This window comes from Panicum virgatum, chromosome 2N (genome assembly GCF_016808335.1).
Source record: "Panicum virgatum strain AP13 chromosome 2N, P.virgatum_v5, whole genome shotgun sequence".
Taxonomy (NCBI): Eukaryota; Viridiplantae; Streptophyta; class Magnoliopsida; order Poales; family Poaceae; genus Panicum; species Panicum virgatum.
In genome coordinates this window covers 69372576-69383549 of record NC_053146.1, presented here as the reverse complement: position 1 = coordinate 69383549, position 10974 = coordinate 69372576, and the positions used below count along the sequence as shown (strand labels likewise).

At 46.3% G+C, this 10974-nt stretch overlaps 1 protein-coding gene across 1 annotated transcript; it reads right to left on the bottom strand.

The window, feature by feature from the left end:
- On the bottom strand, nucleotides 1-1695 carry LOC120662204 (thioredoxin-like 1-1, chloroplastic). The gene is made up of 4 exons (XM_039941333.1): nucleotides 1338-1695; nucleotides 903-1079; nucleotides 626-790; nucleotides 1-535 (listed from the first exon to the last, which is right to left on the bottom strand). The coding sequence occupies exons 1-4, from the start codon at nucleotides 1548-1550 to the stop codon at nucleotides 266-268; spliced, it is 825 nt and encodes a 274-aa protein (XP_039797267.1). The 5' UTR covers nucleotides 1551-1695; the 3' UTR covers nucleotides 1-265.
- Nucleotides 1696-10974: the final 9279 nt, after the last annotated feature.

Genomic DNA, 10974 nt, shown 5'->3' with positions numbered 1-10974 from the left:
GGAAGGAAAGGGTGGCTCAAACATGAATATTATCAATCATGCCGGAACGAATTCTCGGTGCAAAGACATGATTCAGACATGTTCGTCAAGCAAAGGATTTCCTGCTTGAGCAATGGCTAGATGCTACAACACAGATACAATAGTCAGCGGGCTTATAAACTAAAAGCCTAAGCCTGCCGCATCTGCGTCTCAATATGTCACTCAAACATCAGACTAAGAACGAATAAATCTGTACAGAAAGGAGCCATCTTGATGAAACTACGGTCTATCTTCCAGATGACAGCAAAGAATTCTCTGGTCCCTGAGTGAGCAACTGCGTCGCTGACACAGGCAATGGAAACCAGGGACCTCCTGGTGCAGCAGCCTCCTTGGCAATGGCTTCTGCTAGTGGGACAAGGTCCGGCTTCTCGTAGGTGAATTGCAGGTCCTTGTTTGCAGCCAAGGCCAAGAGCTCCGACTCCTCCAGCCCCCGTGCAGGGCCGAGGCTGCACCTTTCAGGCCCGTGCTTCGCGAGGGCGTCCTTGAACTTGTTGATCTGAAAACGTAAATGCAACAAGCATATTAGCAAAAGGAGAAATTCAGTTTCTGTTTGTGCTGACTTGAAAGCTAATTTAGGGAGGCTTACAGTTGCATTCGTGCAGCTGAAGCTGCTGACCCGTCCCTCAGCTCCCCTGTAGAACCTGAAGAAAGGGAGAACATGGACGTGGAGGCTGTAGCACATGGACTTGTGCGTCTCGTAGTTCACTTGCAGGAACATGACATCTGGGTTCCTCTCGGCAAACTGGGCAATCTGCGCGGCGGAATTGAGCAATCTTCATGAGCACGCAGCAAAATGCAGTATTTTTCTAGGAAGTTGTTGGGATCCGAGCCAAGCAGGTTTCCGGTCTGTGAGTTGGGCGTACCTTGGGATGGAGGGCGCGGCAGCCGCCGCAACCTGGGGAGAAGAAGTCGACGACGACGAGCTTGTCGCCGGCGTTGAGGAGGGAGTCGGCGAGGTCCTGCGCGGACTCGATCTCCCTCATGTTGGGCTGCAGCCCCTTGTGCCACCACCGCGTGGCCTTGGGAAACGACAGGTTCATCTGTCCAGACAAAAAGAAAGAGCCTAAATTTTACTAGTACAGGATGAAATTATGAGGCAGAAAAGAAAAGTAAAATCTGAGTACCCTCCGAAAAAGGGGCCAAATTCCAGCACTAGTAGGAAACTGAATCTAAGAAAAGAATATTTCCGTTGAATCTTTCAACTGAAACAAGAACTAGGAAATAACAAGAGGAGCACCAAGAATCAAAACTGGAGAGGGCAAAAAGAAGAGGATTTGGACTGACGAAGACGAACGAACCTGTCCAGGCGCCGCTTCGACGGTCAGAGGCAGGGGCCTCGCCTTCCGGTCCGTCATGGCCATCCTCCCGGCGGAGAAGGAGCTCTTGGTGCTGTATCCGCCGATCGGCACGGACTCCGCGAGCGCCGCCGCGGCGCCCCTGAGCCGGGCGGCCACGCCGACGTCCCCGGCGCACGGCGACGCGACGACGCCGTTGCACAGCGCCTCGGCCATGTCCTAATCGTGGTAACGCGGATGGAACCCTTCCGCAGCGAGGGAGCTTTGTGGGGAGAAGAGAAGAGAAGAGAGAGCACGCGGCGGAGGCGGATGGGAAGAGGCGGAGGAAGGCAATCAGTGGCGGAGGCGGATGGGGAGATGCGGCGAGGAAAAGCAGCGCCGGCTTTTTAGAGACGGGGGAAAGAGTCAAAGAGAGGCGCACGCCTTTTACCCCTCTGGCGTGCGGTAATTCCAGGCTCGCGCGCGCGGGGCTGTTGGATTCGCTGGACGGACGGGCGGATGGCGGCAGCGGCAGCGGCAGCGGGGTAAGTGGATCGCTTTTTTACCGCACCGCCGCGCGGTAAAATGAATGAAGTGGATATAGTAGAGTGGATAAGAATGGGGGCAGGCCACGTCTTGGGTGTGCGGGGCTCGGGGGCGCGTGGCAAATTTGTCTGTCTGTCTGTCTGTCCAAAGAGGGGGCCCACTACAGCGAAAATGATTTGTTTGTTGAAAGAGTAGTTTAATTTGCGGAGATGAGAAGAATTATTACGTACAGGATCCCAAGATTCTTCTGATGAAACAAACAGCAAACAAATTTTGGTTTCTCTTGTGGAGCAGAAATTAGGCAGGCAGCGCACATAACTCACGTGCACGGTCGAAATTTCTACTTTGTTTAGCATCGGGTAACAGCCAGGGTTTTATTTCCCAACCGGAAACCGGTTACCGCCGCCCTCCGGTACCGGTTTACCGGACCGGTTAGGCCGGTAACCGGTGGAAACCGGTTGAATTCAAATTCAAATTCAAATAAATTCAAATTTTCCCGTGCAACCGGTTCCGACCGGTTTACCGGCCGGTTCGACTGGTTTGAAATTCAAACGCTCCCGTGCAACCGGTTTACCGGCCAGTTTTACCGGTTTACCGACCGGTTTAACCGGTTTACCGGCCGGTTTGACCGGTTTGATCGGTGGGCCTTCATGGGCCGGCCTATTTTTTTCTTTTTCTTTTTTGATTTAACTTTAAATTCCCACAAACTATACTAAATGAATGAATTTTTGAGAAAATTTGACACCATTAGATTCATCACACCTTGAAGTATTTTTAGGAAATTTTTGGAAATTTTTCATTTTTTGAATTCAAATTTAAAATTTGAATTTTGGCCGGTTGGGTACCGGCCGGAACCGGAACCGGACCGGACCGGTTTGACTGGTAACCGGTCAAACCGGACCGGTTCCCACCGGTTAGGTTAACCTTGGTAACAGCATGCATGGCCTAAGACTGTCCACAACGACCCGAGTAACCGGAGGAGCAAACATAAAAATGCTCGGTCTGGTTCACACAGCGAAAAGAGCATCCCGTGAAGCAAATATACGCCGCCCACCGCAGCTCAATAAATTTGCTCGTGCCGCCCACCGCGAGCAAAAGGTCTGTTTTGCTCCTGAGTTTGCCATTGTGGACAGTCTAACTGTAGATTAGCTGCCTGCCTGCGGTATCTGCTGCCGCCTGGCGGTTAAGTTAGTTGACACGGCTCCGAGATTAGCTGCCGCGGTGCGTCGTCGCATCGCATCCGATCCGTCACATGCTGCCGGTGGGCCTCCTGAGATTCATCTCTCATCGTCAGCACCAGACAGGCACAGAACGAACCGGTGGGCGCCGGCCGTTGGATTCGATGGGCCCATTTCTTGGAGAAGAGATGCAGGCCTGTTTGGTTTCCTATCATAGCATAGCACATAATTCTCGAGAAAAAATCTTACATGCATGGAGTACTAAACGAAGTTTATTTACAAAACTTTTTCACGGATGGGTATAAATTTTCAGGACGAATCTAATGATAGTAATTAATCGATGACTGGCTACAGTGATGCTACAGTAACCATCCTCTAATCGTGCGCCAAAGGCCTCGTTAGGTTCGTCTCGCAAAGTAGAACAGGGCTGTGGAGTTAGTTTTGTAAAATACCTTTATTTAGTACTCTTAATTTTTGGTCAAAATTTTGTGCTACAAGTGCTAAACCAATCAAACAGGGCCGCAGCGAACCGACGCACACGCAGAGAAGAGATGCAGTTGGAGATAAGGTCTGACTCGGACGCCAGTCAGCCACAGTGCCACTAGCTTCCGTCTTCCACTATAGTCTATAGGCCAGCCAGTCTTCCACATGCTGTTGGTACTTGGTAGGCACCACTGGACTTGACTGCTACCTGCATTGGGATGGCCGGCTTGAGCGTGGTGGAGGCTGGCGGCCGCAGCTCCCGCGCGGAGGTCGTGCTCGCTGGGCTAGTCGGGTCGGGCTGGCGCCACCATTGTGCAGTGTCTGGGCCGCCGGCTCAGCCCGTGTGACGCGGGTATCTTACCAGTCCTAACACACGCCTATACCGGGCCTGTGCCGTGTCGGGCCGTGCAGCCCATCTATGTGTATGTGTTTTTGTAGTGGTGTGTGTGTGTGAGACGCGAGGAGAGAGGTAGGAGAGAGGTGTGATGTCGATGAGAGAGTGCATCTCCTGCTGGCTGGGCCTGCTGTGTCCGGCTATTTTAGGCTCAATTGGCCTTTGGGTTACTGGAAGCCCACATTGCTTCTTCTCCGGATGGCTAAAAGAATTTATTTTTTCCCCTCTGCTCCAATAACTAATTGGTGGTGTTGAACACAAGTGCTGTCACGTGCCACGCACCGACGATCCAAGCAGAGCAATCATCTTGCAGCTGCTAGTCTCAGTGCCGTAACAGCCGGTTTGCACCTCCTCTTGTGCATCATCTTGCCATCTGTGAATCGTCCCTTGTCACCTGATGACCTCAACATTAGTGCAAGCCTTAGTGGCGTAACTGTGCAAGATTTGCTCCCACCCTTCCACATGCAGAGCTTGACTCGGCAACTGCCTGCAGCTTTGTGCGTTCTAGCTAGCTAGCCACAAAGTTGTTAGAAGGAGATAATAATACCAAGTACTTTCAGCTGGTAGCAAATGACAAGTGACGGAATTTTCCGGCTTGAGCAGGAGGAAGGAATAATAGAAGGGGAAGAGAATCTTAAGAAGTTTATCACAAAATATTACAAGGGACTTTTTGGACCTCAAAAGAGGAACAATTTCTCTATGGATGAATCCAGAACCGAGGATATTCCTCAAGTGTCACATGCTGAAAATGAGTTCTTAACTGAATATTTTTCAGAAAAATAAGTTAGAGATGCTATCTTCCAAATGAAACATAATAAAGCTCCGGGCCCTGATGGTTTCCCAATTGAGTTTTATCAAGTGTTTTGGAGTCTTACAAAGGAGGATCTAATGGCCATGTTTAAGGACTTTCACGACAATAAGCTTCCTCTTTTCAGTCTAAATTTTGGGATCTTAACTTTGATACCGAAACTGAAGGAGGTAAAGATGATCCAGCAATATAGACCGATATGCATGCTTAACGTGAGTTTCAAAATTTTCACAAAAGTGGTGGCTAACAGAGTGACTAATGTGGCTAATAAAATCATAAAGCCAACTCAGACAGCATTCTTACCAGGAAGATATATTATGGAAGGGGTGGTCATACTGCATGAAACAATACATGAACTTCATAGTAAAAAGCAGAGTGGGTTGATTCTCAAAATAGACTTTGAGAAGGCCTATGACAAAGTGAACTGGTCTTTTTTACAACAAACTTTAAGAATGAAGGGTTTTTCCCCTTTGTGGTGCAAGTGGATTGAAAATATTGTTAGTGGAGGTAGCGTGGGAGTTAAGGTGAATGAGGACACTGGACCTTTTTTTCAAACGAATAAGAGTTTGAGACAAGGAGATCCAATGTCACCGGTTCTCTTTAACTTGGTGGCAGATATGTTGGCAACTCTAAACACAAGGGCTAGAGATAATGAGCAGTTCAGGGGTCTAGTACCCCACTTGGTAGATGGGGGGCTATCAATTCTCCAGTACGCCGATGATACGATCCTCTTTTTGGAAAAATGCTGTAGGGCATGCTAGAAATTTGAAATTAGTGCTATGTGCATTTGAAAAATTATCCGGCCTAAAGATCAACTTCCATAAGAGTGAACTGTTCTGTTTTGGGGAAGCAAAAGAGAAGGTGGGAGAATATGTGCAGCTTTTTGGCTGCCAAGAGGGATCCTTTCCTTTTAAATATCTAGGCATCCCTATGAATTATCGTAAGATCTCAAATAAGGACTGGAGCTTGATTGAGGAACGATTCCAGAAAAAACTTAGCAGTTGGAAGGGTAAAATGTTGTCTGTGGGAGGAAGGCTAGTGTTAATAAACTCTGTGTTGTCAAGTTTACCAATGTTTATGATGTCTTTTTTTAGAATTCCTAAAGGGGTTCTGAAAAAATTAGACTTTTATAGATCTCGTTTCTTTTGGCAGTGTGACGAGCACAAAAGGAAATATAGACTAGCAAAATGGAGTATTTTATGTAAACCTAAGATTTTGGGAGGTCTAGGAATTACTAACCTAGAGACTCATAATAGGATGTTGTTAAGCAAGTGGCTTTATAAACTCTTGAACGAGGAAGGCATATGGCAAAATTTGCTCAGGAAAAAAAAACCTGAAACACAAGTCACTATCACAGGTTTCTAAGAAGCCAGGTGACTCGCAATTTTTGTCAGGTCTTATGGAGGTTAAGGAACAATTCCTATCTTGTGGAAGATTCAAAGTGGGTAACGGGAGTCAAACAAGGTTTTGGGAGGATCTATGGATAGGAAGTGAAACTTTAATGAAAAGATTTCCCTCCTTGTATAATATCACAAGAATGAAAAATGATACAATAGCCAATGTGCTAAGCACAATCCCACTAAATGTGTCGTTTAGACGAGCATTGATAGGGGTCAGATTAAGGAAATGGATTTTCCTTGTAACAGAAGTGGTGACATATAGTCTCAATGATCAAAATGACACTTTTGTATGGCTACTGAATAAAACTAAGCAGTTCACGGTGAGTTCTATGTATAATAATATAATGAGAAATGAAGGCTTACCAACATCATGTACATCCTGGAAATTAAAAATACCACTCAAAATTAAGGTGTTCTTGTGCTATCCGAAACAAGGTATTATTTTGACTAAGGATAACCTAACTAAGAGAAGATGGCAAGGTAGTACCAAGTGTTGCTTTTGTAGTGCTAATGAAACTATATAACATTTATTTTTTGAGTGCCATATGGCAAGGTTCATTTGGAATTAGGGATGGCAACAGGTATATACCAGAAGGGTAGTGGCTACCCATACCCGTACCTGCCAGGACTAAATTTTACCCGTCGGGTTACCCGTTCCCGCATATGGGTAAGAAAATACTTCCATACCCATACCCGCGCGGATAATTTTTACCCGACGGGTAACCCGCACTCGAAATCATACCCGAATATTACATATAAATATTAGACATTCACATGAAAAATAAATCATTTCAAGCTTCATTGCAACAAGCTAATGGGCCGTATGGGTTCAAATGAGTTAGAAAGGGTTCAACAATATATATACTAGGAGGGTTTAATTGGATTTAAACTAAATTCATATGTCATACGAGCTAAAATGAGTTAGGCACTTCGGCTCGTATGTTCTTTCTGCGGGTATTCCTTACCCGCGGGTAGGCGGGTATGGGTAGTATAAATCCACACCCATACCCGTCATACCCGATGGGTATAGGATTTTGTCCAATAATGTACCCACGGGTAGAAAAATCATTCCATACCCGCCTTTTTATCGGGTAAAACCCGTCGGGTACTTGGGTTTCGGGTACCCATTGCCATCCCTATTTGGAATACTGTTTTTTATCTCTTTCGGTATCCAACCACCTACTAGTGTTGCTGATCTGTTGGGCTCTTGGCTGAATGGTTATTCCTCAAAAATCAGAAAACAAATCCTTGTGGGTGCATCGGCTTTGTGTTGGGCCATTTGGTTAAATAGAAATGAAGTGATTTTCAACAGAACCACTCCTAACTCCTTCATGCAGGTTATTTTCAGGGGGACTTACTGGACAAGAAGCTGGTCGCTGCTATCTAAAGAGGAAGAGAGAAGTAATTTGAAGATCAATTGCTGCAAGTCGGAGATCACAGTCATGGAGCTCTTCAACAAGTTCGGATGGAAATTCAGCAATAGAATTCAAGACTAGTGTCTTTAGTCTTTTATATATGTTTCAATTCTAATGTTCTTATTGTAAGGTGGTCTGAGTACCATGGTAAACTTGTGTTTGGCTGTAAGCATCCACCATATGGGTGTGGAGGCCGGATACTTTTATCCTTAATCTAAAAAATCTAGCTATACATATACTATTTGAATCCTTTATCTGCTAGATGTTAGCTCCTTACTAGCCTAGGCTAGCATTGAGATTTATTTGGAGCTCGATCAGCTGAGCCCAGCAAAAAAGAGCTCACTAGCTAGCTTTACGGTTACTTGATCCCCTAGAATATAATACGGGTTGGCATCCTACCTGCATCTGCATGCGATTCGATGACTCGACTCATTGCCCTTTTGACTCTCGCATGCATCTCCGGCGGCATATCCGGATGAGGAGGGACGCCTCGCTCTTCTTCCCCTCCACATGATCATGATCCCTCCGCGTTGCAGGCACTAGCAGCAGTAGTAGTCCACCTCCAGGCTAGGCTGGGGCCTTGGGGGCACTCATCTCTATCAGGCCTGCTGTCACCTGTGAACGCGACGATGGAATCCGATTCCGAAAAGATGGATAACTAACTGGCAAATCAAAGCTCACCAAAACTAGGCTTTCTTTCCCCTGTCACTTGTGCTTGTGATCACCTCATCCGATACATCACCTGCACATGTATGCACACTAGCACTGCCTATGAGGTATTAAGACTGAGATCCACTGCCAGAACTGCCCAAAAGAGGTGGGTCTATGACTTGCACCCAGGACAAAGGCTACCAGACTCAGATGTACTTGGCAGTAACACACTCAAAGAAGAGGTGGTCAATAGATTCAGGGTTGTTACAGAAAGTGCACTGCATGTTCCCTGTCCAGTTTCTCTTAGCCAAATTATCTTTAGTGAGAATGGCATTGTGTTCAATCAGCCATAACCAGATTTTGATCTTTAAGGGAAGCTTTGCCTTCCAGATCAAATTATAGTGGGTTCCATATTCATTGGAACACAAGTGCTCATAGTTAGATTTAACAGAGAAGAGGCCAGTACTTTCCCATCGCCATCTGGGACTATCTCTCTCACTATTTACTGCAAAAGAAGCCAGTAGGTCCCTTATCTTTCTGAGTTGGATTTGTAGATCCTCATTTAACCATCTCCTGAAAGACATCATCCAGTGATGTTTTGCCATCCAGGCCACAGAAACCTCAGTCTCATTGCAAATTTCAAAAAGTTGGGGGAATTTGTCTTTCAGAGAGGTGTCACAAATCCAGCTGTCTTTCCAAAAGCTAGTAGAATCTCCCTGTCCCACCAGCATTTTCCTCCCAGCAATATAAATATCCTTAATACACAAGAGTTGGTTCCACACAAGGGAATTAGTAGGCGTCTTTTTTAGTGAATGGAGACAGCCATTCTTCACATATTTCTTCCTCACTATTTCTTGCCATAAGCCTTCACTTCTTTCTAACTTCCACCACCACTTGCACATGAGGCTTATATTCATTTTCCACAGATCCTTCACACCTAGACCACCTTTTTTCTTTAGCTGACAATTTTTTAGCCATTTAACCAAGTGATATTTTCTTTTGACATTGCCACCCTGCCAGAAGAATCTTTTCCTGATTACATCTATCTTTTTAAGGATAGTTTTGGGTAGAAGGTACATGGACATGCTGTATATAGGGATGCTGCTGAGGCAAGCATTCAACAGGGTTAGGGCTGTATATAGTGTGCATGAAATCCTAGCAAGCTAGGGCTATCTATCCCCTTTTGCATTTTCTGATTACCTGATGATTGCGCTTCCAACTGATAAGAATGTGCCTGTAGGCTCGTCATCACTTGTGGTCTTGTGGATAATGATCTCTCTGTTGCTTGCATCCTCAGTCTCTGTAAGTATGCATGCGTGCGCTTGTGTTTTCACCTGAACCGGTCGGCCTGCAGGACGTACGATATGGTTATTCCAGGACCCCTTCACGGATATACTGCATCCATCCATCCATCCATTGCATGCGTCCGAAGAATAATATGATATAATATAATGGTGCTGAGACGGCTGTCCATTTATTTCCGCAAGATTAATCTTAACACCATCAGAGTGCAGCTAGTCATCGCAACCGCATCCTAATCTTAACTTGTTGTTTCCCAGCGGAACACTGCATTACAGAAAGGGATTTATCACGCCACATGCATACTCGTTCTCGCGCATAGATTATTGCTCCATCGATCAAACCTGCCTAATATAATCCGGCCGCGCGTGTTTAATTTCCTCGCCAACGTACGCCCGCTAAAAGAAACAAACAAAAAACTCATCAAAACCCTTGCTTCTCAAACTCTCGAAAGGATCGGATTTGCACGGAGCGAGAGACAGCGCTGCATCTGCATGCGCATGGCGGATGTGCTCATGCCCCATATGTGTTGTCCGATCCATGTGCGTGCCACCTGTTCACCAAGCAGCCAAGAAAGAGGCTTCTACGAGAGGGCGCCATCAGGCTAGGAGTGCCCCAGTGCCACACTCAACGTCCCACGTGGCACGTACGCCAGAGGGAGAGAGAGAGAGTCGACTAGCTGGATGATGAGAGCCGCCATCAAAAGATTCCTTCCTTGCGCCTGGCCTTTTCCCTGATACGATCCACGACTAGCAGCTAGCGGTTCATATCAGCTGCTGGGTGGGGGGGGGGGGGGGGGACATACTGCTAAAAACAAAGTCTCTCTGTGATCGATCCTTTGTGCTGCTGATGCTCAGCTCCTACCCCTATATTATTAGCCTCTAGAACAGGACGCATACATCAAAGGATGGATCGGATAGATCAGCATGGTCTCATCTCATTCGCAGCAACAGTACTACGTGCCTTGTGCACAAGCCAACTTACAGCACAAGAATTGAGAGGCGGAATTCAGTGCCGACAGTTGAAGGCATTGTTGACGGTCTTTCAATGAAACTCTTACAGTGGTTAGCGTTAAGTTCAACACCACACAAATTGACACGATGCCTGAATTTTCTAGGCACAGCGCACAAGATCGAGTTAGCTACGAGTGGTAATTTTCAGAAGACCACTTGAAGCCTTGGATCTTATCTCAGCAGAGCAGGGTACACCCATGCATCGTTCGGTCGCTTTCACTATCTTTTACTTGGGCGCCATTTTGATTGGGACATGACAACAGAAACAATTTGTCCTTAGATCCATGGACTTGCAGTGATTCTCATCAACTATAATAGACAAAAGTATCACTCGACTAGGTTTTCTCACCCTAATCAGTCCCTGACAATGTCCAATGCACACACCAAACTATAGGAAAAGACAGGAGATCGAGATGGTGTAGGTTGAGGAACGAGAGTACTCTATCTTGCCTGTGATGAATGAATTGTCAACCG